Source organism: Labeo rohita, chromosome 7 (assembly GCF_022985175.1).
Source record: "Labeo rohita strain BAU-BD-2019 chromosome 7, IGBB_LRoh.1.0, whole genome shotgun sequence".
Lineage (NCBI taxonomy): Eukaryota > Metazoa > Chordata > Actinopteri > Cypriniformes > Cyprinidae > Labeo > Labeo rohita.
Genome location: NC_066875.1, coordinates 20,685,765 through 20,712,995, shown reverse-complemented (window position 1 = coordinate 20,712,995; position 27,231 = coordinate 20,685,765). Strand labels below are relative to the sequence as shown.

The 27,231-nt window shown below is 40.6% G+C and overlaps 1 protein-coding gene across 6 annotated transcripts in view; it reads left to right on the top strand.

Annotated features, from left to right (window-relative positions):
- znf536 (zinc finger protein 536) overlaps positions 1 to 27,231 on the top strand; it is a 211,522-nt gene that overhangs the window by 97,325 nt on the left and 86,966 nt on the right. For 5 of the 6 annotated variants that reach the window (XM_051115131.1, XM_051115133.1, XM_051115132.1 and 2 more), the window contains one exon: positions 4,243 to 6,494. In XM_051115131.1, coding sequence (XP_050971088.1) covers positions 4,244 to 6,494 — 2,251 coding nt within the window. In that variant the 5' untranslated portion in view covers position 4,243. Of the gene's footprint in view, positions 1 to 507; positions 687 to 4,242; positions 6,495 to 27,231 lie in introns of those variants that run through there. The other variant, XM_051115135.1, reaches the window with a different exon arrangement.

Here is a 27,231-nt window from a genome sequence, read left to right as displayed (position 1 = left end):
AGATGCACCTTTGTTTAACATCAGTGCATCACATTTGCCACTTGTATCACGTTTGCCACAAAGTGCACTAGTATGTTTGCATCACTCATAGTATCATGTACAGTAGGTTTAGCATGTGATGTTAAGGCATAAATCACAAAGCTTGTTCTCTGGTGTTGAAACAATGGCCTTGCTTGACAAAGCAAAGATAAGAAGAGAAGGACAACATTCTGATGCTGGCATGTGCACCCTAATTAAGTTGTGGTTTGCAGAGCTTGCAAAAGAGAAGAGAATGTGATGTAAAGTGAGGTAAAGATAAGACATAAATCCGGTTGTTTTGCCATGTTGCTTGAAAGGCTCAGTATTAACCACAGACTGTAACGCTGCATGCCACTGGGCCCTGTGTGACAGTGCACTAAAGGAAGTCTCAGTGGCTTTTCAAGAGACACGGCGGCGGTGCACGCGTTAATTAGAGCACGCTGCTGCTGTTACGCTACGTGTGACAGGTAGTATCAGGCCGCTGAGACTCGATCGTTTCGTCTAGCTCCTGGCTAACCCAGCTGCCCCAGCCTGAAGAGAGAGAGAGAGAGGGGGAGAGGAGAGGAGGGGGAAGAGAGAGACGGGGGTCTGGGACAAGGAGCCACCACCGTGTTTGCTGTCAGGCCTACATGCTGTGGGCCACGACTCAATGGCACTGATCCAAATAGGTGAGGCATTAGCATTTCTAACAGAGGAAAGATAGGCAGTGAAACTTTGCAGGGCATCCTACAAACGCAGACATGCATCGCTAAAGAAATGTTGACTGACAGAGCACTGCAACCTTAACTGTGCTGTAGATTTATGAAGTGGGCTGTTTTAAATTTGCTTCTAGGTACAGCTGTAAGAAAAGAACCACATGAAAATATGAAGAAGCGAATTGCGCGTGACATTTTTTTTCAGCTTTCTTCTGAATTAAAACGACAGTGCATGCATTTTGACTAAATGCCCCCCACCCCTAAAATGTGCTTGCTGCTCTGCAAATTTGGTTCAGAGGCATTTTCAGATATGCATTAAGCATGATGATGTTTAAGAGCAGATGTATTTAGATTTTAATGACTTTGTTTCGTTTGAGATAAGGCTTTTGGCTTGGAGTTTCTGCTAATTATACTGTGGAAAATATGCACTTTACTGATAATTGTTCCGTAGTGATGCCTCTCTTAAAGTATTCCCAGTATCAAATTTATTTATTAATGTATTCGTTTCTTAATTTATTTATAGATGCTCTTTAAAATATCGCAGACTGTGTGTGTTATTGTTTGTGGGTGTATTTGTGTCAGGCTTCTTCGTTCACATATGAACTTAATACTTTGCCTCTGCCAAAGTGAGTGTTTGCGCGTATGTGTGTGTGTGTGTGTGTGTGTGTGTGACACCTCTTTAACCATATGAAATGTCCTTTTTAATCAGAAAAAAAAAATGAAATGACTTGGGAGCAAGGAAGGCATATTAATGCACTTCATTTGCATACAGTCGTCAGCCGAGGCTATGTTCAAAAACAAACTGGATTCGTCAGTTCATTTCACATTGTTCCTTTGTCTATCTGCCTTTGTTATATGGTAAAGATAAAGAAGGAAATCAAATTGAAGAAAAGGGCAAGCAGTTATCTCTCCAAATGAGCAACTGCTCATCATGCCTCGCTTAAATCATAGATTTCTATTGCAGAAGGCATGCTAGCCACATTCAAAAAGGGCCTCGTCTGATATCTGCCAGGATTGGCCGCGGTGTCGACAAAAGCAATTTGAACAACTCGCTACCCGAAGAAACTCCAAAGTCATATGGCGTCGCACTAAACCCAAACATCACCCAGCATTTTCAGGCCTTTGTCTGAGGTCCGTAGCTTTAATTAGATGACCTGGCAGAGCGAACCATCCGTGATTTATATTTGTCTTGCATTTACTCCTGTATTACATTTTGCTGAATATCAAAAATCCTCACAGAACTGCTTAGCCATGTATAATTTGCAGTGCACGTGCTTACACGCGTGAGTGTGTTTATAACACACCCAGTCTTTAAATACATAATACACCTACAGTGTATTGTTCGCATCCAGATTCCAGCATTTTTTTTCTTTTAAATTCCTCAGAGTTATAGCTCTGGACAAAAGAGGAATGGCATTCAGCAGCAGCCCACAGTGTGTTTAGCAGCGACTGGAAGTGGCCTCAGTGTTTTTATTCATGTTGGAGAGATAAGACTGCAACCGACATGGCGTAGGAAGAGCAAATAGCTAAAGAACAGGCGGCCCTTATTAGAGTTCTTATGAGAGCATCAGCAAATATGTGCTCCAAGCCCACTGCCTTCTAGTGCAGGCTGTGTGTGTGCTGGTGTGTATTTGTCTCCACAAATGCACATTTTTGTACCAGACCAGTAGGTTCCTCCAACTGGTTGTCGGAATTGCTGCGGCTTGTCAACAAAGAAATCAGTTATTTGTTTTCCTGTGCATCGGGTCACGTGAAAAGCACGTACAGGAGATGTCAGAATGCCGTGAGGAACGGTGAAATATAATGTGTCAGCAGCCCAGGTGCTGAGTCATTAGGTAGTCCCTCTCTAATAAGTAAATTGGGTCAATCTGCACCATTTAAAAGGTTTATTAATGACCAAAGGGTGTGGGTTCCCCGGCCCAGAACGCTTTACCCTTCCTCAGGCGACGAGTGCGTGAGAGACAAACCAGCATGTGTTTCCAAACAGTGCAGAGAGAAGAGAAATCTCTCATTTCCATTATTCCGTTTCCTAAACACCTGCTCTTGCCATCGTCTTCGTTAAAATGACCACAGTGTATTTATTTCACATTCATAATCATGTGTTAAAGCGCATAGCCAACGTTACCAGGCAGCATACTAATCAGCTTAATGAGATATTATACAATATTTTGTTGACCAAAGCAAAACTCACTTTATTGTTTCTGAAGCTTGACCCTGTCAGTTGCAGGGGAATGCAGCAACATCATTATCCTTCCTTAAGATGGTGAGTAGCATGCTAAATAAGCACAAGCAATCCAGATGACAACAGGCAGTGCTCATGTATTTGTTTAAGGCTGACGGTTCATTGGGCCACTCTGTGGCCATTTGAAATAACTGGGAAGCCTCTGATACTTTGGGAACCCTTTCAATAACGCCAACTGTTGTTTTCTTCTCATCGGAAGCCATACGAGAGTGAGAGAACAGAGAGAGGGAAAAAAAAGAAGGTGAACACAGAATGATTTGCATCAAACGTAATGTGCCTCTTAATGGAAAATTACGCCAAGACAAGTGTCGCAGCAGTGAGATAAGGGCTTGTGTTTACTGGAGTAACCCCTTGGTTTTAAGTGCTATTGTTAATATCATAATTGTAGTATTGCGGCGGCTTCATGACAATACCATTGCTCCGTTTCATTAAGGCGTGTAATTGGAGGGATTCTGATAGGATGGGACCAAGTAGCTTAATTATGCGGCGCCTTGCCGTGTTTACTGGGTAATTATTGCCTCCAAAATTGTGTTACTGTTTGAGAAAAAGTTCTGAGAGTTGCAGCTTCTCTCCCCAAGTGTGAGAGTACATGTAGTACTTCATAAATCAGAGGGAGATGAACTCACTCTTTTTTTTCTTCACACTTGTCACTGAAGTGCAGTCATCGTTGTTAACCATTTCCTCACACCACAGTCAAGACTGCTGACACACAAAGGGGTACTCAAGAATGAACTGAATTAACTGTCGTATGGTGTGATTTCTTTTGCCAGACAATGCAGTATATAATCTGAGATGTAGATGCAGACAAAAGAATATAGCTACTGTTTTGTTTCCACCCCTACACCCACTTCAGCAAAAAATGAAACACCTTTGTGTTTGTGTTAATGCCTAAGACAGACTTGACGCTGTGATGCTATTTAACTTGGAAATATGACCTTCACCACACTATACGGTATTTCTAAAGGTCTAAGAGAAAAGGTCTTTTTCATGAAATCTGAGAGCAGAGTGGGTGTTCTTCATGAAACAGTTCTCAGACAATGGTGAAGTTAAGACCTGTCCTGTTCAAATTATTGCGCGTTTACTTATATTGTTGACATTTGTCACTATGTACGTGATGTTCTGCATATCATTTTACTTTCATTGATATATTGTGCAGTATTTCCTGTTGATTGTGCGCAGTGATAATACAATAAGCTTGTCAGCGATGCCTTAAGGCTATAAGGAGGTGAGTGTTCTATGCTTTTGAATAGTCTGTTTAATACCTGTTTTGTGTCTTTTGTCCCTTAGGATGGAGGACTCTAGTTTGTGCCTTGGTGTATCCTCGGTGGTTCCGGATGCTGACACCCATCTCAGCAATGCAGTACTTAACGGCCGTTACCCAATCAGTCAGAAGCTTCATCAGCTGACTGCTCAGCTTGGTCATGCCTTTCCTGAGTTACAGAGCCGCCAACAGATCCCAGAGGAAAAGGCAGCCACCCCGCTGGATGAGAAAACCCACGCTGCCTTAGCTAGTCAGCCAATCAGCAGTCAGATGGCCTTACTGGCCAACCAACTTAACCGTGACATGGATGTGGGTGCCCTGAGTGGTCTCAATGGCCGTGTTGACTTGCAACAATTTCTCAACGGGCAGAACTTGGGAATCATGTCCCAGATGAACGACATAGAAGATGATGCCCGCAAGAACCGCAAATACCCCTGTCCGCTATGTGGCAAGCGCTTCCGCTTCAACAGCATTCTGTCTCTTCACATGCGTACTCACACTGGAGAGAAGCCCTTCAAATGCCCCTATTGCGACCACAGAGCTGCTCAAAAGGGTAACTTAAAGATCCACCTCCGCACCCATAAACTGGGAAATCTCGGTAAGGGTCGTGGTCGTGTACGTGAGGAAAACAGGCTGCTTCATGAACTAGAGGAGAGGGCCATTCTACGTGATAAGCAAATGAGGAACAGCTTGCTGCAACCCTCCCAACCTCTTCCACCCCACTTGGGTATCCAGAGCCACAACCAGCAACAGCCGGGCTCTGCGTGTGGCATGCTCACTCCAACCAGTATCGGCGGCTCGCCTGATGGAATGACACAGCCGTCTGCCTCACCTAAACCTGCGGGTGCCAACCTGCAAGATGAGCAAGCCCTCAACCCAGCCCAAGGATTTCGGTGCACGTTTTGCAAGGGTAAATTTAAGAAGCGCGAGGAGCTAGAGCGCCACATTCGCATTCTCCACAAGCCCTACAAGTGTACCCTGTGTGAATTTGCTGCTTCCCAAGAGGAGGACCTCATCTCCCATGTGGAGAAAACCCACATCACAGCTGAATCAGCCCAGGGACAAGGCGCAGGAACTGGCAATGGAGAGAAGCCCACCAATGAATTTCGCTGTGAGGTTTGTGGCCAGGTCTTCAGTCAAGCTTGGTTTCTGAAAGGCCACATGCGGAAACACAAGGACTCCTTTGAGCATTGCTGCCAGATCTGTGGACGCCGTTTCAAGGAGCCCTGGTTCCTTAAGAATCACATGAAGGTGCATCTCAACAAGTTGGCCATCAAGAGCAAGCCCCCTGTTGGCGGAGGAGCTGATGAAGACGGACCCTCTGTGAACAGCATGAGCAGCCTGGCTCAGGAAGCCCACGCCAATCTGTATTCACGTTACATTTCTTGTCTACAAAGTGGCTTCCTTACACCCGACAAGCAAGGCCTAGCTGAACAGCAGCACCAGATGCTGGCCAAGGCTGGTATAGCTATGAAGGAGAAGGAGATGCTTGGAAAGCTCCTGAGTCCAATGGCCGGCATGGGCCACGGCTTAGGGGAAAATGAAAAGCGCTCACTCTTGGGTTGCCTGAACCTGGTGCCCCCTCTGAAGTCAAGCTGTATGGAGCGTTTGCAAGCCGCAGCTAAGGTGGCAGAGATGGATCCCCTGAACAGCTATCAAGCCTGGCAAATCATGGCTCGTGGAATGGCTATGGAGCGCTCCTTCATGCCAAAAGAGCAGCACCATGGGGGGCATGGACAAGAAGATGAACTTGCCAGTGCAGCTGGGATTGTTCCCTTTGGGAAAGACAAGCTTGAGCACCCAACCTTAGGCTCTAGTGATGGTTCCAAGCAGAAGCAACACCCTGATGTCCTTCATGGAGTGAAGACAAGTGGAGGCATGATGCCCTTGAAGGATGAGGGTGTAAGCTTTGATAGCCACCGTGAGTTCTTGCCTCACCATGGGGGTCTGGGCCTCGGCCAAGGGCTTGAGTACAGCCTGGCTGGCCTGAAAGAGAAAGCAACTGAGTGTCCTGACTGCGGCAGAGTTTTTAGAACCTACCACCAGATGGTGGTCCACTCCCGGGTACACAGCAAGGACCGCCGAACCCTAGAAGACAGCTCCCAGCACGGTCTGGACGAAAGGCGTGGCTCAGCTAGCGACCCAGAATCTCAGTCCATCAGCCGATCCACCACTCCCGGCTCCTCCAATGTGACGGAGGAAAGCGGCGCTGGAGGCGGACACTCTCAAACGGGCAGTGTGCAGGATGACAGTCCCCACCCTTCTTCTCCATCTTCAGGTAAGAGAATTATTAGTCAACCTGAGCTACTTAAAAGAAAATTTAGGAATTAAGGTATTTAAGGCCCACAGCACTGAACATACATATTTAAATGTTTAACTGTCTGTAATTACAGTAACAAAACTTGTGTGAGGTTCACAGGTTTCAGTTCTGTTAAATCAGTACATTTAAACAGCAATTATCTAATGGAAGCTTTCCAAAGTAGCAGAATTACAACCCTAAGAGAGCAATTTCACAGTGGGTAGGAACAACTGAGGAAGAACCTGTGGGATGCGAATTGGTGTGATGGCCATATCAAGGGGTTAAGATCCATACATAGCACTAGCATGCTAGTTTTGTCTACCAAGGAGGCTTAGTGAGACACTGATCCTCGAGCCTAAGCATGATGCCTATGTTATCTGCGTAAACGAAAGGCTAAGGTATTTCAGAATATGTGACAGTAGGCCTTTTAAAGCTTTGAAAGATATCTGTCGACTTTAGAGGTAGTTAACAATAGACAGCTAATGCAGTAAAGTCACCACTGAAACCAATGAAAAGGAAGTGAATGTTGTTGCGCTTTGGTGTTCTTTACAGTTGGTTCTTTCAGTTGACAGAAAATGGCTGATTGTGACGTTGCTGTTAGCTGGTGGGTAGGTGATCAAATACGCTATGCCAACGTAAATCTGAGCGGCACATTCAGTGCATAACTTTGACAACTTACTGTTAGCCATCAAACACCCTCAGAAAGAGTTAGTGTCTTTATTTACTGTGCTCTTAAACTAATTCATTAATGAGGTTTCGGTACTTTGGCTATCCTTTGGCATCCATTAAATTCTTCATTAACTATAAAGTTAACTACATAAAAACCACATTCGTATTCCATTCTCACAATGGAAAGACTATGTGGATGTACGGACATGTTTCGAGTGATTAAAACATCCTGCTGCAAGGGAGAGGGACAGCAAACCCACCCCATCTGTGGAACTCAGAGCTTCTGAGATAAAATGTATGTTTAGTGGGATTAAGTGAAGCTGCAGCTAATGATTACAGAAGTTTTAAAGGTAACTTTCTCATTCCTTGGGGTGGTACACCACTGTTAAGCAGCCTGGCTGTTAATTAGGTCACGTCTATGTGATAATCAGTTAGCTTAAGCTAAACAAGACACTAATTAAAGATATACATATAAAGCAGGTCAAAAAATGAACTTCATTTGCTGGGTAAAATGTGCTTTTAAGTCATCAAAAAAAGAAAGAAAAAAAAAAAGTGGCTTAGCTTAAGGCTCTAAGCAACTTAATTTCAACAGCAAAGAAGAAATTGTTTATTTATTCCCGGTCCTTATCACCCTCATGTAGAGAGATGAGTTTGAACATGCAGTGGGCTATGTTTATTTTAATCTAAGGCATAATAACAGACAACCCCCACCCCAATTAGGAATTAATGAAAATGAGAAGAAGATAAAACCTATTTTCTTTACAGAGACTATTAAACCTAAACACTCCTCAACAGAAAGGAGGGTATGTTACGGAAGTAATTATCCAGCGAATTTTAATGCAGGAAGTTTTCTTTCTTTTGCATCTCTCTTACCACTACTTTGAGATTTAGCTCATGGCATTTTAGAAACTCTTCTCAAGCTTTTGTGAGATTGGCAGGGTATTTGGAATTAAAGTGATTAGTGTTTAATAATAAAAATGTTAAGCACTAACTGAATCATGGGACAGAGAATGGAAATACAATTTATTTATTGATTCTTTGGCAGTCTCATAGCTTTTATTGTACATAAGTAGACCAGTTTTAATAAACACAAATCTGAGAAATTGGTTATGTGATGTTTTGCCAATGTCACCATTACTTATTTTTCTCTCCCTCTTTTACCATCTTACCATTTGCATGTTTTTTTTGCTACAATCTATTTTCTCTCTCTTTCTGTCTGAGATTTGCTCCAGCTTGTCTCATAATATTTGTGGACATTTTAAAAAAATGTATATATATATATATATATATATATATATATATATATTATTTAATTAATGATTCAGATTTTCAGTTGGTTTGAAATCTCAGACATGGCCATATGTTTTGGATCATTTCATCTTGCTGAAAGACTCTCACCGAAGTATTTTTAGCAGGCTGAAACAGGTTCCCTTGCAGAATTTCCCATTTTTGTGGCCCATCCTCTGTTCCTTATATTTTAACAAGACACTCAATGCCCACAGCAGTTTCACAGCATGATGCTGCCGCTACCATACTTCACTGTAGGTATGGTGTTTTTGAGATGTGGGCAGTGTTACATTCATGCCACACATATTGTTTTACATTTTTGGCTGAAAATCTTAGCTGTTTTGGCAAACTCCAAACATCCTGTCACATGATTCTTGTGTCTGACTTCTTTTGTGCCCCCCTCCCGGATACAGTATGTGCCACCCAGAGGTAGCTGAGCTCATAATGACTGTTGAACCTGCAGTATAATCAGTTTACAGCTTCAGAGCTTTGTAGCTCTGCAGGTTACATTCTTCTTTGCACAGTTTTGAGTGTTTTGAGGTTCTCATCATTTTACTAGTAATGCCCACAATATATGCTTTTTTTTTTTTTCAGTATATATTCCTACAACCTCCCTCCCCCCTCTTTCCCTGCGTGTGAGGTAGTGTCAAGGTAGAGTGTGATCACCAGCTGAAATCCCACGTCGCTGCTCAGCTCAGTTGGTGCGGGCAGGGAGCTCTCACTGTGCAGCGGGCATAATGCCAGCCCCCCCTCTTGTCTTGAGATTGACCTTCAGGTCTCTTTGCTTGCAAGCACAGGGAGGTGCGTGTGTTTATGGGGGAATGATGCCATAGTAAGGGGCAGGCAGTTTGGCAGATTCTCTGACATACTTATTTAAAAGTATGCATGCACATGCTCAGAGGGCTGCGCTTTCAGGCCATGACACAAAACATGTACTTTACAAACCCTTACAAACTAAAGGTGTGATGTACAGGGAAGGAAGTGTTGCACTGTCTGTTTACCTACTGGTGCTTTAATGTTTAATGCAGCGCATCTTTATTAGCCCAGCATTTGTGTAAGCTGGAGAAAAGTATTTCTTTTCTCATCAAGATGATTTCACTTCTTGTAATTAGCAAGGATGAAAGAAGAAAATACATGTCATGGTCTCTTTTTATATATATATGTATATATATATAAATGCACAGGTTTTTTTTTTTTTATTTTTTTTTTTCATTTTGGGGGGAGGATGGGTGTATGTTTATGTAGTATGCAACAGGATGTGGCATGTCATACCTCTGTTTTACTTTTAATATCTCGCACGTTCCTCTAACCCAAAGAGAACAGACTTCCTTTATCATGTGTCGATTTTATTTGCTTTTTTTCTTTACCCTCTCTTTAACGTACGGCAGATTCATCTGCTGTCTCCCTTCAGCAAGCTCACCCAACCTCTAAACCACCTACCCACTGCAATTTTGAGTTAAACTTGAATTACAGTAATCAACAATAACATCTCAACTGTGAAAGAAGGTCGACACAATCGCTTTTGTCTTTGACACTGCACTTGTTTAAACACAGAGAGAGACAGATAAAAAGGAAAAAAAAGTTGCCTCAGAAATGTCCTCTAAAGGCCTTTCTCCTCTCCTCTCAATAATCAACCTTAAATATGCTTCTTGTGCAATAGAATTTCCAGCCTCTGTACATCTCTTCCACCTCTTTCCTTCTTTCTCTTTTAGTTTATTACATTTTTCCCTATTCTCTTTTATTTCTTATTACCATTACAAGATTGGCTTGACTGAGGAGGGGATCTATTGTTATTTCAGATTCCGCAGTCTGAATTGGGCTTCATAAACAAGGGGGGTTCATTCCTGATAGTGTTTCTGAATTCATTATTGTGGGACTTTGAGTGACAGCTGAGAGAGAGACAGAGAGAGAGAGAGAGAGAGGAAGAGAGAGAGCAATGGAGAGAGAAAAAGGAAGTCTTTAACAGAAGCGTACAATGAATGGCAAAACACAAAATCACTCACACAACACACACGCATGCATGTGTATGTGTGTGTTTGTGTACTGGTATTCACTATGTTATGGGAACCAAAAGTGTAGTAAAACCAATAAATTTTGACCTTGTGGGGACATTTTTTTAGGTCCCCATGAGGAAAACAGCTCATAAATCATAGAATATAAGGTTTTTTGAGAATTTAAACAGGCTGAAAGTTTTGTGTGAGGGGATGTGCCAAAATAGTGAATCCGTAATCGGAAAGGCACTGGAAACACATTCTACAGAGGCACTAGTGGTAGCCTGCTACATTACAGTACATCAGATTTAACTTACCACATAAACAGAGTAAGAAGAAATGACTGATAGGATGATGGTGAATGATTTGAAGATCCCGAGCACCACTTACAAACATCTAATCTTGTAAAATGTGTGGCAAGTACTGCCACTCCATAGTATACACAGAGTATGTGTGATCGTGAATCACAAAAGTGAAAGTAAAAAGTGAGTGTGCATACAAAAGTAATTTTAATGCCCTACGTATTAATAGCGACTCCCTGATGGCTGCATTTTATATACAGTATAATTAGCCAATGATATAATTGTGAGAGAAAACATTGAAATATATTATTCCTCCCATTACATATTTATTCCCTTTAGGGGTTCCGTAGTACATGTCATTTCCTTTCCAAATACAGTATTTAGATTCGGGCACATCCCTAGATAGAGTTAGGGTAAAGGGAATATATATATATATATATATATATATAGTTGAGGTTTAGTTTAGATCCTCCTTTCAGAATCATTAAAAAATGTTATTTTACCAAAATAAGAGGGATCATACACAATGCGTGTTATTGTTTATTTAGTGCTGACCTGAATAAGATATTTCACATAAAAGATGTTTACATATAGTCCAGAAGAGAAAATCATATTTTTAATAATATAAATTTACCCTGATCTTCAAATTCAAAAAGTTGTCACTGCCTGGTCCCTTCTGAAGCATCAGTGTGCATTTGAACCTTCTGTAATTGTTTGATATGAGTCCCTCAGTTGTTCTCAGTGTGAAAAGATCTTTCAATCATTCAGTAATTGTTGGAAAGGGTTCAAATACACAAAAAAGCTGGAAAACCCCCCAAAAAAATGTGGCACCTGAAGGAACACAGCTGTGGATCAATCAAGGGGATGTAAACTTTTGAACCGGGTCATTTTTATAAATTCAGCTATTATTTTCTCTTATGGACTATATGTAAATATCTTTTATGTGAAGTATTTTATTCAGGTCATTACTAAATAAACAATAACATGCATTTTGTATGATCACTCTTATATGGTAAAATAACATATGTTTTAATGGTTCTGAAAGGGGGATGTAAACTTTTGACCTCAATTAGTAATAGTTACATAGCTTGACATTGAGTATAGACTGACTGTAAAACAAATACTAATACGAATCCTACAAACTCCATGTACTTTAAAGGTTTTCACTCAGAAATTGCTTGTAAGTGTAACAACTAATTACAAAGAAATAACATTTAATTAAATGTGAAAAGTAGAAAAACACAATGAAATAGAGTTTTAGGTTTTATTTACAACATTGAAAAATCATTATTTTACAGTGTGTATTTATCTTAACGTTTCTAATATCAGGCCCTGTGTGGCACCCACGGAATGCTTACTAAGCATCATACTCCCTTGTTTTTATTTCAAGATATCCTTGAACATGATTCATGTACTTCTAACTTAAGAAAAGCAAGTGAAAAAGCATGTTGTCTTTATGAACATCCTTTTTCCACTGCCGGATCTCTGTTGCTTAAGGCTTCAAACCTGCCTTGTCTTTTTCCTCCAGTTGAGAATCCCCCATGTCTAAATATTGTTAAGAGGAAGAGCATTTTAACATGGCAAGGATTATCAGTATATCCCCAGGTCTTTACAGCTTGCCGCCGTTTTGGGCGAAACACTTGCTCCATACAAATTGAAATTGGATTTGCCAATGGATGCCTTAGGTTATAAAGCATGGATATTCATCTAATTACACAATTACAAATTGGAGTAATTACATATGCAGACTTGCTGTACAATGTAATTGTGGTGTAATTAAAGTCGAAATAACCCAAACTGCTATGCAAGATGCACGACTATCCACAGAGACGCAGACCTGTTCATCCTTTCTGACCTATGGCATCGGTTTCATTCAGACGCTTATTATGTTACCCGTTCAGTTTAGAGAAGGAGAAATGATGCTTGCGAAGTTAGTTCGCAAACTGTGTTTGAGTGGTCAAGAACTTATTTGCGGCTGCAAATAAGTTGAAATGCCATGAAATAGCTTTTGAGAGACAAAAGAATATTACATATCATTAACGGCATCTCTGTCGTATTCTCTCTCTCCTCCTCCTCTCTCTTTCTCTTTCTTTAATTTTCTCTTTTGCACTCCCAAATCTTTAAAATGAGGACAGACTACATTTCTCTCTCATGTGCTAATTAGGAACCGTAGACCTTGGAAGAATTATGTCAATGTTTATTCCTATCATTCACCTTCATTATAGTTCGCGCCCTCTGCCCTCTCACCCAGCATGCATTTCTCTCTCTCTCTCGCTTTTTTTCCACACCATTTGAATGTTGCATTCAGTCTTCCTATGCGTATTCTGCAACTCAGTGTTCTTTCTCTTAAATCTGTCATCTTTTTTTGAAGTGTAATAATTAAAAAAAATGTCATGGTGTGTGAGAAAAATGTTATTATACTGCTTTATTTCAGTACAGTGGGTCAGGACTCTGGTGTCTTTAAATGATAAAAGTTCTATTCAACGTGCTAATTGTCAGTGTGCTCTGTTGATTGACGTGTCTTAGATAAATGTAGACTTAGTATTTTTGTGCACGCTTGAACAATAAAAGGGCAATTTATTTCCCCTTAGCAGCAGCTCATTTGATTTCTCTGTTTCGCATGCTCACTTTTTCTCTCTTTCCCTTGTTATACTCTCGCTTCGCCTTTTCTCGCTTTTTTCCTCCCTTTCTCTCAATTTGTAAATATTACCCATAGTGGGAATTAGCATTGCTTTTTTCCACTATATTTAAAATTCCAATTGTATTCCAAAGTGTATATGAAAGAGCTTCCGTGAGTGTCGTCTCTCTGTGCTCACCGTACCCCTGTGAGGCTATCAACGGGCAGTCCTTATGAAACATTTATCAGTCTGTTTTATGTCTTAATGATCCTGTTAGGATTCCCCGCTTGGTTATGGAGACAGCGGCGAGCTATGTACCGCTCGGAGAAAGAGAGAAAGAAAAAGAGAGAGGGAGAAAAAGAGAGAGAGAGAGGGAGCATAAGCCGCATGCAGTATACCAGATTTTAATTCCGTGTCTTTGCCAAAACATTGCTTACCTTTGCATACAAGCCTCCTTGGCAGGGCCGCGCTTTTTCATCAGACTCTTCATTTTCTGTTTTATGTTTTTATAATTAAAACATAATATTTATCTTTCCCCAACAGAAGGCTGTCGTACTGGGGGAGGCAGAGAGTTTGAATATTAATATTTTAAATGCATCAATACGACGTCTCTCAGCCGACTGCAAAGGTGTCATCGCTTTAAACGAGATAATGGGGTCTTGTATACTATTAAATGTACTTGTTAGAGAAAAAAAAAAAGCCATCTTGACTGAGGCATATGAAAATATCATCATCAGGCTGCTGAGGAAAAGAGGAAGGAAGAAAAAAAACACTTTTAATTTTCCTTAAATCGAAGAGTTTTGGATTAGCACGCACTAAAGTAGATGCAAAGTGTCATTATTGACAATCACATTCTTTGCTGGAGAAAACAAAAAGTTTATTTGCTGAAAGGTTGGATGGCGCTGCGGTTTTTGTGAGCGGAGGGCGACAGCTGTCTTACTCTGTCAGAGCTGAATTCCTCTGGAATGAAACCGCCTCTCTCTCTCTCTCTCTCTCTCTCTCTCAAACCAGCGCATACAAATGGCATATCTGGGTGGGAGGGCGCTTTGTTTGAACAAGTTAACTTTGGCATGATTGGGGTGCCTCCCGTGTGAAAGAGCAAGTGAATACATTGACCTTTGTCTCATTAAATATGGAGGACCAGCCATATGATACCATGACAGAAGAATCCTCCTTCTCCATTTGCCTCCCCTTCTCGCTGTCTTTCTCTCTCTCGTTTACCCGTCTTTCTCTGGCGCGGTTGCGTAAACACAAGTTACAGAGGTGTAAAGCAAGAACATTATGTAGATTAAAAGCAGTATTTAGAGAGAAAGACACATGTGTCAAAGTCCCAGCCATGCTGTGGCGGGATGGGGGGGGCTTTACGGGCATTCATCATGCACTGATGAGTATCTCTCCCCTCTTCTTTCCCTCTCTCCCTCCTAACCCCATTGACAGGCCACATAAAAAAGCCTTTGTGTCAACATCACGGCACTGACATGAGGCAGATAATGACATGAAAAGTTTGCCTCTTCTTCTCCGCACCCCCCATCTTCATTTTAGCGATAGTTATCTTCTAATCAAAGGCGAAAGAAGGGTAAAAAAAGAAAACTGGGCAAAAAAAGTCCATGGATTAAGATCTTCATTTTCTCTCTTTTTCTTTCTCTCCCTTTTTTTTTTTTAGCCTGTGCATTCCAATTGTTCTTAAAATATTTGGCAATGTCAATTAGTAAGTGAGCAGAGCTAGCTGATGAACACAATTTTCCACTAGACTGAGCACCCTATTGTTGTGGAGCGAGGAGCAGATTTCTGAGGTCATTATCATTCCCCGTTAGCCTGGCCCAGCTGCTCCTCTCGGCTTCAGCCAAACTCCACACCACGGCTCTGGTAGCAGGCAGCAACAGGGGGCCTGGAGAGAGAGAGAGAGAGAGAGAGAGAGAGATGGAGGGAAAGAAGGGAGGGCTGGCAAGAGAGAGATAGAGAGAGAAAGAGAGAGGTAGCATGCTAAAGAAAAAAGTGTGGCTGCGATGAAACGCAGGGATGGTTAGGAGGGCCGAGACGAGCAAATGATGGTCAGATCACGCTAATAAACCCTAAAGAGAAAGATTGAAAAAGACAGCTACGGCGCGCGATGAAATTAGAGAGGAAGAAACGGGGATAAAGAACAAGAGAGCGAGGGGATGGAGAAACAGAAGGAAAGAAACACGGCGCTTGGAGGGAATTAAAAAATCAGTCATACGCTTCTTGGAGCCGAACGCCGAACGCTGAGATTATGAAGGCAAAAGATTTGGATGGTAATGCAACTCGGGGAAATAAAGATCCAGAATGACATACTGCTCTGGTTGGGCAAACCTCTCCCCCAACAGACCCCTGTACTGGCAGGCAGGGGCAAGAGAGAGCAGCCCCAGCGAAGCCATCCTGTCTGCTGTAGAGTAACTACAATGAGGGAGAGATGAACACATGGTGGAAGTGAGGCAGGGGTGAAAATGAATGCAGTTCTAAATGAGTGAAAACACTGTATGTGTTATGAGGAAGGAAAGCTCATGAATGTCTAAAATAATGATGGCGAATGAGGGAGTAGAGGGTATATGTGAAACAAACGCGAAAACAACGGAAGGGAAAACAGGAGGATTGAAAAATGGGGGGAAATATACATCACGCTTATATATATGACAGACGCATATCTATTTTCTCTCTTCTTGCTCGCTTAAAAACTTTAGTTCTCATCTGTGTTCACATTCTATTAGGACTTTCATGCTGGATTCCATCATGCAAATTTGTTTTTCTAATTTGTTTTCAAGTTAAAACAAATTAGCTTCTTATACTATAGAAATACTATAATTCTAAAACCTAGGCATTGAATCATGTCATAAAAAGACTTTATGTTTTAAATATACTTTAAATTATTCATTCAGTGCTAAATGAAATAGTTCAGTGTAATTAAAACTTCACTATTTTACACAGTATTTTGCATGCGCTACCTATTATGATTTTAAAGTATCACACCATTAACTTGTAAACAACATGTGAAAGTTGTAATGAAATGTAAGTAGTGCCATATTTTTTTTTTTTCTGTAAATTAATCTGTTGATACAGTGCACTTATTGCGTACATACATGTTTTTATATTGTACTTATATTTTAAAAAATACCTGCATGTGATTAAATCTGTAATTAATTTTTGTAATTACATTTATAGTTACACTGTTGACCCATCCCTTATACCTTAACCCACCCTGAAACCTACCCATACCACCAAACCTGCCCCTAACCTTACGCGTATCCCACCTCAATAGCAGCAAGTCTTTTCAATACAATATGAACACAATAAGTACATTGTACTTATTTTTCAATGTAAGTACAAAGTAGTTAAAGCCACCTAATATAACGTGTAACCAAAAATGTGTGGTTGTTGTGCTTTTTTTCAGAAAGATTGATGTATCTGACATTGTGACTAAACTTTACAAGGTCAAATTACATTCTTCTAAATATATTCTTAAATCAAATCTATTACATGCAATTCTAAAAAGGATAGGGCAAAATTTCATTTCGTGTAGACCTTAATCAGTCAAACTGTTGAAATCTGGAGTCGTGTTTTTTCACATCGAGTTTCTGCCTGCTTTGTGTTTTTTCAGGTAACCTAAAAAACTTGCTTCATGTGGTAACATGTAAATTAAGTAAAAAATGTTACTTAAACTGACTACATCAAGCTGACAAATTGGGTTACACTAACGAAAGTAAGTTTTATTCTGAATAATTATGGTCAGGTTTATTTATCCACTGTAAAAATGAAATTGTCATAATTACCTTAAAGTGACATTTTAATGTGATCTAACCCTTAAAAATTACCTGGTGTAATATAACAGTCAGTTTAATTCAGCCAAATTAAAACATTTTGAATAAAACAGTTAATTTAGATTTTACCACTTAAGGCACAGTTTCTTTTTTTTTAATTTTTAGAGCTCCTCTCTTGTCTTTATTTCCAAGCAAAGTTTGAATGAATGTGGAACTGACTATGAATGAAGGACTAAATGAATTATTTTCTATGTTTAGCGCTCTGCTAGAAAAGGCGCAGTTTTGGGACTCTCCTTAACCAACACCAATATGCCACAACCACCTGGACGACTTGACAGCAGCCAATCTGTGCCGTCTTGTTGACTAGAGAAGGTTTTTTCCACTGCTTTCTGCAGTGTTCATGCCACATTTTTAGATATTTAATGTTCCGGAGTAGTTTAGTTTAGTTTGTCACAAACTAAAGCGGGCCAGCACATTGTTTTGTGACCGCTGACAGTGACAGCAAGTGGCACTTTGAAGATGACTACCTCCTGTTTAGAGTGAGCGGTTCGTGATTAATAAGAGGTGAGTTATTTGATCTGGAGTGGAGGGCACTGTGGCATCTTCACTGGAGTATGTCTATGCTTTACCCCTCTCCATTCTCACAGGAGAGGGCTGACAAGCTCCCCCAAAGGAGGGACATTTGACTCATCAGCATGGTGGAGCTATCCATTTCCTTCCACGCAGAGACACTTGAATCATCACCACCCTTTCCCCCCCTCTCCCAAAAAAACACCATTGCATTCGCTCTTTAATCTAGCAATTCAGATGTCTACGTGGAGCTTCTCTATCGTGTGAAATTCGATGTTCTACCAGCTGCCTTTTATTCTGCATTGATTAAAACAGCAAAAGAGGAGATGAAGTGTTTTATTCATTCTCTTCAAAACATCCTCATACCTGCATCATTGTTTCCAAAGGAAGCTTTTTTCAGATGATGAAAGCCCCTTTGACTCAAAGAAAAAAAAAGAGAAAAATATAAAAAAAAAAGCTCTCTCACTTTTGTACTTGCCAGCTGTACGTTTTAATGTGCTCCCAGAAGCATTTTCACTCCTCCCCGTTCTCTTGGCACACCATCTCCCTCTTGCCCCTTTCTCACACTCGCCGTCTATACGTCTTATCCTCCCCTCACCTACCTGTAGAAAGTTTGCGTTAGTTGCGCGGCACGGCATCAAAGCATTGCTCTCAGCTTGCAGCTGCCAAGCTCCTCGTCCCCTGTTAGCAGGCATCCAGCTGTCAGGCGCAGAGAGGGGGAAAAGAGGGAGGAAATCTCTCACCAGCCATATGGTACCCGGCTCTGCCGCAGCCTCGCCGCTCCACGGGCAAATGGCAAACTCATAGATCTCATCAACACTCCTAATATCCAGCTTGGAGATGGAGAATATTAGCCTTTTCACCCTCCTCCATCCAGGCCCGACGCGGTCGAGGAGCGGGTTCCCGGTTAGCGCGAACCGCCGCTCTCTCTGCGCTGGCCGAAAGGGGAGAGTGCGTTTCTGGAAGGCATTTGAGAATGGATGCTTGCCATGCACTGTGACTTGATTTTTGATAGCTCGCGTCGCGGGTCTCGCGTAAAGCGCAGCTGAACGAAAATCCCCGAACAGGTTGTGGTGTTTGAAAAATGGTGCGAAAAGCAGACACATTAAAGATTCCGCGTGACCGACCCTCGAGAGTTAGGCTTCTGCGTTTGGTCTATTAGCAGGATGCTACGTCTACTCTCCTAATCCTAACAGGCCTGAGATATCAGGCTCCGCTGTCTTGCCGTAAGTGGCGCCTTATGGCAGCGCAAGCTGCGGCGAAGCACTGGAATTATGGGTACATTACCGCGTAAGGCTGAAAACACTGTCAAAAGCGGCACGGGTGAATCCCGCATCCTTATGCGTACACCGTTTCGGAGTTTAGCCTTGAGCAGAAGGTACATAGAGTAATTGGTGCTGGGAGAGAATGTGTTTGTGCATTTCACTTTTAATGGATATTAATTGACGGGGAAAAGAGGGGGGCGTCTTCTGCAGAAGAAAAGAGAAATGCAAGAAATGTGTGCTCGCAAATATTTCTTTATTTCGCTTATTTATTTTATTCCGCAACCCAACCTGAAGCGGTCGCCATTAGGAGTGAGAGCTGGGGAGATTAATATGGCGGTTGCAGCATTTTGGAGGGACGGTAACGTTAATGGTCCCACTGGGTTTTTAATGAGTGTTGTGCCCCAAACAAAATGAGCTAATTAGTGTTATCATCCATATATCAGGCCATACGCATACACACTGATCTACGCTCAAACACACACGCACACACACACACACACAGAGCATCATGCTGTTCCTCCATCATAGAAGAATCTGATCAGGGCTTTGTTGTGCCCTAACATTACAGGGCACTTCAGTTCAAGAAATGACCCTGTCTTGAGAATCCTTCCCATTTTCTGCAATCACTTGCGATTGAGGTGTAGTTGACTCATGGAATTATATAGAATTTAGATATTATCTTTATTTACCTTCTGTTGCCCCGACTTTTGCTACACGGAACGACTCAAATTCACATTTAATGTTTTGACACTCTGATACATACAACCACAAACTGTAAAATTATAGCTCACACACTGGAAAATACGATCAGGTTTCCTTTTATGTCTCTCAGCGCAAACAGCCTAGATATATGATATTGTTCTTAAAGTGCCTTAAATGTCTATAGGGATCAGTCCTAAAGCTGTTAAAAGAATATAGGACTGATGAACACATCTGTGAACGGAGGGAAAAGAACAAGAAAGAAAGTAGGAAGTGAAAGAAGGAAATAAAGAAAATGAATGAGAAAGAAAGGAAGGTAGAATGGAAGGATGAATGGGAAAACAATAAAGAAAGAAAACAAAAGGAAAGACTGGAAGACTGAGGAAAAATAAATTGGAAAAGAACTGCACTCTTAAAAATGATGCCATAGAAGAACCTTTTTTGTCTAAATGGTTCCATAAAGAACCTTTACCTTCTGAAGAACCTGAAGGTTCTTTGTGGTGAAAGAAGGTTCTTCAAATTATAAAAAGGGAAGAAAGAGGTGGTTTCTTAAAGATCCTTTGACTGAATGGTTCCTTGTGGAACCAGAAATGGTTCTTCTATGGCATCACTGTGAAGAACCTTTTAAAGCACCTTAATTTTTAAGAGTGTTAGGAAATAAGTAAGGGAGGTGAAGAAAAAGAGTGTGAGGAAATAAAGAAAAAATATGAAGGGAAAAAGGAAGGAGGAGAGTGACGAGTTAAGGGAAAAAAGATAATTAAGAATAGAGAAAATAAGAAAAAGAAGGAAGAAGAAACATAGGAAGGAAAAACTACAATGAAATAAAGGAAGGAAGAAAGGAGAAACAGAAAATGGAAATAAAACGAGTGAGGGAAGAAAAAAGAAAAAATAAGCAAGGAGAAGAATGAGGAAGGAATGAAATAGACAAGAATAAGAAAAAACAACAGAAGGATGGAAGGAAAGAAGCAAATTGATAAAGATTAAATAAGAATGCAAGAAAAACAAGAAGGGAATAATTAAAAAGATTCAGAGAAAACATGAAAAAAGAAAAGAATAATAAGAAGTAGAATAAAATAGAAAGACAGAGGAAAAGGAGAGAAAAAGAAAAGGAAGGAGATACGAAAGAATACATGAAAGAACAAGGAAAGAAGAAATGAAAGAAGAAAAAAAGAATAGGAAAGAGAGGAAAGAATGTTTTGTTAGGACAGAAGTGTTCTTAGCTCCAGCAGGCTGGTGTTTGTCATGTCATTTCCTCACATTTGAGCTCTCTTACTGACCTCCACTTTATTTCTCTGGCATTAAGCCTATTATAAAATCAATAAACAATTGCGCCTTTTTCCCCTTTAAATCTTTTTTCTCCTCTGTATATCCTCTGCAATAGGAGAGGAGAAACAGATATCAGACTCTTTTTTTTTTCCTCCTCATCCTCTCGCTCACAGCTGTGGCAGCAGCAGGTATTGGCGCTGTGACCTGTCTGTGAAAACACACTCAATTTAGTGCACAAGCGTCTTGATCTGTTGTGTCCTGTGTCATTATCCAGTTATGTCCAATCCTGCAGCGCTCCAGTGGCCTGAGGTTAACCTGAGACACGCTCCTGTGATAACCGCATTTTACCATCACACTGCTCCCGTGGCAGCTGCACGTCAGAGTATGTTGTCAAACTCTTTTTTTTAATCAAACATGCCTAGGCAATGTGTGTTTTAAGAGGCCTGTTTGTTTTTTTTTTTGCAATTGATTGGGAATCAGTTTTACACCACAGCGTATGCGCCTTCCTCTCTCCCTACTCCTACTCTGTAGATTAGCACCCTGAGGCAAAGTTATGGAGTGATCGAGGGCTTTTTAATTGTCACATTCTCAAAATGTAATAACCCTCCCGATAAAAATCAACAAACACTGAGTTTGACAGCTGATTCATACATTGTGCATCAAAAATAAAAGCCATTTACAGATTTTAATTCCCACTGTCAGTTTAAACTAAAGTGTCAAGCACAGCGGTAGGGATGACAATGTAAACCGCTTTCATTTCTTCAGCTTAAAAGAACTTTGAAATGAAAATGCCTGTAACAAGGCTACAGTCACATTGTTTTTCTCTCTTTCGCTTTTTTATTTTTTTTTCTCTTCCTTCCTCTACTTTTTTTTTCTTAGGTCTCGTTCGAGTGCTGGTAATTATGGGTAATCATAAACAGCGGAGCTCCTGCTAATGAGCCTGTGTTGTATGTTGGGTTCATACAGAGCCCCCTCTTCACTGCAACCAGTGTGGGTAGAAGAAGCAGCTCTTTGTTCTGCGTGTGGTGGTCCTTTTTCTCTTTTTTTCCACCAATCTGAAACTGTGCCTTTACGTTATGATTCATTTTTTATCTTTTTATTGTTCGTCTCTTTCTTTACTGTATGATGGTTTCTTTTAGTTCCTCACTTCATGTTTTCATGTTTCCCTTGATAGAGGAGGTCATGAACTTGTACATTTAGTGGTTTAGCATGTTCATCTCTAAGCATTTGCAATTTTCTGACTTTGTAATCATAACATCCAGCGTCTTATCTGATTAAAACTAAAGTATCAGATATAAAGGTTTGGTCAAAATAACAATATTTGATCAACATCCTTCCTCCTAAGCAGTTTCTGGGCCAAAGCAGAACTGAGATGATTAAAACCACAATCCAGCACCTCTAACCCTATTTGCGTAGCCTGTGTCACCCTCTTCAGAACTCCTACTGTAAGTTTCACCAAGAGAACGCTCTCGCTTTCTCACTCTTATTCTCTTTCCTTTCGTCTCTATCAGTCTCACTGCTGTTCCTGTATTTCCACTGGGAGAAACATTGACCTCATTTGTGAGGACAATAACCCCCTTGACTTTGGGGATTAAGACATGAAACCTTTGTGGATTAATTAGGTTTGGAGTTGAATTCATTTTGCTGCTCGGGAATACAAGAAGAAGGAGAGAGAGAACTAGAGAGATTAAAAAAGGGAGAAGAAAATAAAACTAGGCAAAGTGAAAGTTCAATTGTTCATACTACATAGGGAACTAGTTTGATTCCCCCACGGTACATGCTTTTTTATTATTTATTATTATTATTGGTTTGACCGAATGCAGCTTGCGTTTGCTCGCAGACTCCCACTGTCTCTGTAACGGCGCTTCACGCACAGCAAGCAAGAAGTGGCAGCATCGAGCATGCCACAGGATTCGCATTGTTTTAGTTGTCTTGGAAACAAAGCTTGGTGTTTGTTTGTGTAAGATCTACCCCAATTGCAATTTAGATGGTTAACACCTATTGTTTTTGTTAAGAACATATGTTATTTGAGTTTAACTTTCATGTGAAAAGAGCTGTTAGCACAGTTTGTTTACAAACTCGCAAACACTCTTAATTCACGGTAGAGGAACTAAAGAACAGTGCAAAACCTTACATCTGTGATTTTCCTGCTCTCTACCAAACACGAGGGAACACATGGGCATCATTAACCTCACACCTTCGCAATCATTTAGACTTGCTTTCGTGTTTACCAAGGTCGTCGGAATTTTACTTTTCATCATTTTTTATGATAGATCTTGTTTTTTTTCTTTGTTTCTTTTCTTTTCAGATTTTTGCTGTCTGTTCTGCATTCTCTACAGATAAACTGTGGGAATAATGACTGTACAGTTTAGAACTGATGCGATATGATTTTAACAAGTTCAGCCAATATAAATACATTTCATAATTTAATTATTTGTTCACCCGTATATTTTTGAAAATTGTCTTCTTCTTTTTTTCTCCCACCCCGAGTGAAAAATAAATATACTAAAATACATTTATTTCATGCTAAGTATACTACAAATAGGGTACAATGGGGCTAAAGGCGCCCCCTAAGAAAAAAATGTGCTTTTTTACGGTGCCCAAAGTGTATGATTGCAGAAAAATATATTCGTTTGTATTGAACATTTATGGAGCAACAGATTTTGTGTGAAAATAAGTCATACAAGTTGTTTATTTGTTTAGAAATCTCATAAATGTATGAGGTGGCAAGGGGGGCATTATCCCCATACACGGGGTAAAAGGCTCACCAGCATGGGCACACAGTATTGATACAAATGGTTTAGCTAAAATGTTTTTTTTGTTTGTTTTTTTTAAATAATGTATGTTAATACTTGTTCAGAACTATCACTTTAGCAAAGTTTGTACTGTTTTCTGCTGATTTTGATAAAATTATATATATTTTTTTTTGTTCAATAAATATACTGTCATTAAACTATGTTAATATAAAACATATATTTTAAAATACACAAACAAAGTCATTTTAAAGATTCTGAAAGCATTGAAGGAGATCCCATAATAATGTAATATAGTAACAACAAATGATATATTATCATATGATATGATTAACAACATGTTTTTAAATATGATGCTTTCATTCTAAACATAGTAATTATCATCCAACATAATATATGATATTTACCATCTGAATTTAACAATATCATGTCAACAAATGGAAAAGTCAGCCTTATCATGTTAATTATTGTGCCTTTTAGCCCCAACAGCAGGGGCACTTTTTACCCCAAATATACCATAAAAATACCATACATATACATATTCTTTCGTAAAAACGGCTGTTTTAATTATCTTAAACAAAACTAAAAATCATTAAAGACCTTTGTCTCAAGATATATTGATAATTTTAACGTTTCTAATTTGCTGCTTAAATCTACGACATCAAATATTAGATCAAGTAAGCACAGAATCGACTTTGCGCTGCTGCTTGCGATCGCGTCAAGGATCAGACAATTTTGCACGTGTATGTTTAAAAGCGGATGTTTTGGAAAGTGCCACGCCACGTTTTTCTGCCATCTAGTGGTTAATAGGAACAAAAAATTTCAAAGGCGCCTTTCACCCCGGGGCGCCTTTAGCCCCATTCTACCATACATACATATTATGTACTTAATAAAAGTACCCTGCAATTGTACTTTTAGTATACTAAACTGGTATATTTAAAGTCTGCTAAATTGGAACAACTAATTTTGTACTTAATGCACTTTAATTGTCCGGAAGTAGTGCTGAAGTCCAGCTAAAGATATAGTATATTTATTTGCGCTAAAGTGGAACTATTGCAATAGGTACACTTTAAATATTTTGCATTTAAAGACTAATATATTTAAAGATCATACAATCCTCATCAATATTGACATTAAAACGTATTTTAGGCTTAATAATAATAAATGTGCATTGTGCACATTAGTAGTACACCAAATAAAGTTTAATTACAACTTTTTTCGTAATTTTTTTATCAGTAAGTCTCAAGCAAAATGTCTAGAACTATACTTCGTGTAAAATATATGAATTTTAAATCTGTTACTTTTTTACTAGGGACATACTGTACATTGAAAGTCAGTGGGGTTCTTTTGGATTCGACTCTCATTGTATGGAGAAAAACAGTTTTTCTTTTGTGTTCCGCAGAACAAAGAAAGTCAAACAGGTTTGGAACGATATGAGGATGAGTAAACAATGGCAAAATTTTTAGGTGAGCTATCTCTGCGAACAAGTTTCCTTTATGTTGTTATATTGCTAAAGGTGCTCGTATCAGTCTGCGTTTGGCTTCCATCACATGTCCCTTCATTTTCTCCAAAGCGCATAATATCCTTTTTACGATTCAGCAAACTTTTCCCTGGGGATTCTCACTCGAGACGTTATGGAAAAGATGTGATGTTGTGAACAGACTCTGGGCATTGTGACAGATTTGACATATTACAGATAACAAAATAAGAAAAACAATATCAGCTCGCGATTTAGTACCGCAGGCTTAGAGATTCATTCGACACCACATAGGCCTCTTGCGTGAAAAGTTGTTCCGCCGTTCCCCTCAGGACGCAGGTTTAGCGTCGGTTTTGCGTGCGGGGGCCTCGGCGCGCTCCCTCAGCGTGGCTAAACCGTGGCTGAGCCCTTGCGAGCCCCTCGCTGGGGACGGATCGCCCAAATGCCACCTCTCCTGGCTCAGGGTGCAGGTGAGGTGTAATCTTGCCACTGAAGCACTTCCTCTGCCAGAAACAGGTATTTCCTATAAGACACAGAGATGGGGATTCAGGAAAGAATGTCAAATCTGGTTTTCTCTCGGTTTGTCTTCATCTCTGCCTCTCTGATCCTCACATTTCATGGGTCTCGAGAAGACCAGTTTAGTCTATTGTGGTGCGGAACAAGAAGAAGAGGGGATGAAGAGGAGCAACTTGAACTTTAGAAAGAGAAAAAGTTTGGAGGACATTTCTGGATTACGTTCATGAGACACAAGCTGCTCGCAGTCTGAACATGGCACTATGTCAATGCATGTCTATTTCCATAAAGTTTATTTTTACACCCTGCAAGGCTCAGCACAGTAAGACACCAGCACCATCAACAACTAAATGGATGTAGGCAGGAATCTTAAGTCGACGCATCCCGATTCCAAATATTTCTGACAGCTAGCATTGTGAAAAGCCCGCTCTTCGGCGCTTGAGAGAGCACCGTCCCGACGTCAAATCTCGATCTCCTTCGCACGAGACACGATAATGAATCATCGCCGAAAGGTTGCCCAACGTTGCCTAAACGTAGCTAACAGTGTTGAAAAGTACGCCGTGCCGTTGGCGCTAACAGACAGGCTTTTCTTATCTCATGCTTACTGTAGCGGTAAGTTGAACATCTGATGGCTCTCTGTGATGCAGCGTGGCGGACAGGTGAGATGCGTGAGCGAGCGACACTTTGGAGACGCGTGTTCACACCATGTCACCGTTCTCCATCTGCAAGCCTTCAGAAAAATTTCCCTTTAGTGTGTCTCTGCCAAGCTCACACACTCGCAAGAGCTGCCGCACATTCTGCTTTCATTTATCAGCCACTGTTCACTAGTATTGTTTCTCACTTACATGGCGAGACAAATATCAGTGTTTAGTTAAGAATTCACTGTAGCAACATCAAACAGCCGTTATCTAACTTGGAATATTTGTCGGCTCCGTTCCAGTAGCTCTTTTTTTTAAATATTTCATTTAATTGCAATTTCAAACCAAGCAATATGGAAATTTGAAATTAAATTGTAATGAATCCCGTTATGCTGATAGTTTCACAAGAGATCTTACGTTACAGTCTCGTCTACATCAGCTTTATGGCCAATGCATCTGCTTCTCAACCAGGTTCACCCTCTCGCCAAAGCTAAACCTTAAGGGCAGGTCGGTGAAAGCGATAGCATCACCATCAGACTTTCTCTACAAAGTATTATCCCTTTAAAAGCAGGGCACACTTGGTGGGCTTTTGGAGGAGCTTTGCAGAAACAGACGGTCTCCCACTGCAGAGTGGGTTGAGGTCCAGGGAGCACCATGAGTTTTTTTGCGTCGTATCCCCATCTCTTTGGAAACCAGAAAGCGGTAGAGTGCCATCTTTCCCCCCTACAGAGCTTCCAGAGAATCTCGCCACAATCTTCCCCTCAAACACTTTGTTTGTCTAACCCCTTCGGTGTCCCTGACAGAAATAGCCCACAGAGTCCTCGTTTCTCCCGCCATACACACATATGCAATGTCTCTCGCTTTTTTCATGTATCTCATTCTGTTTATCTGGCCC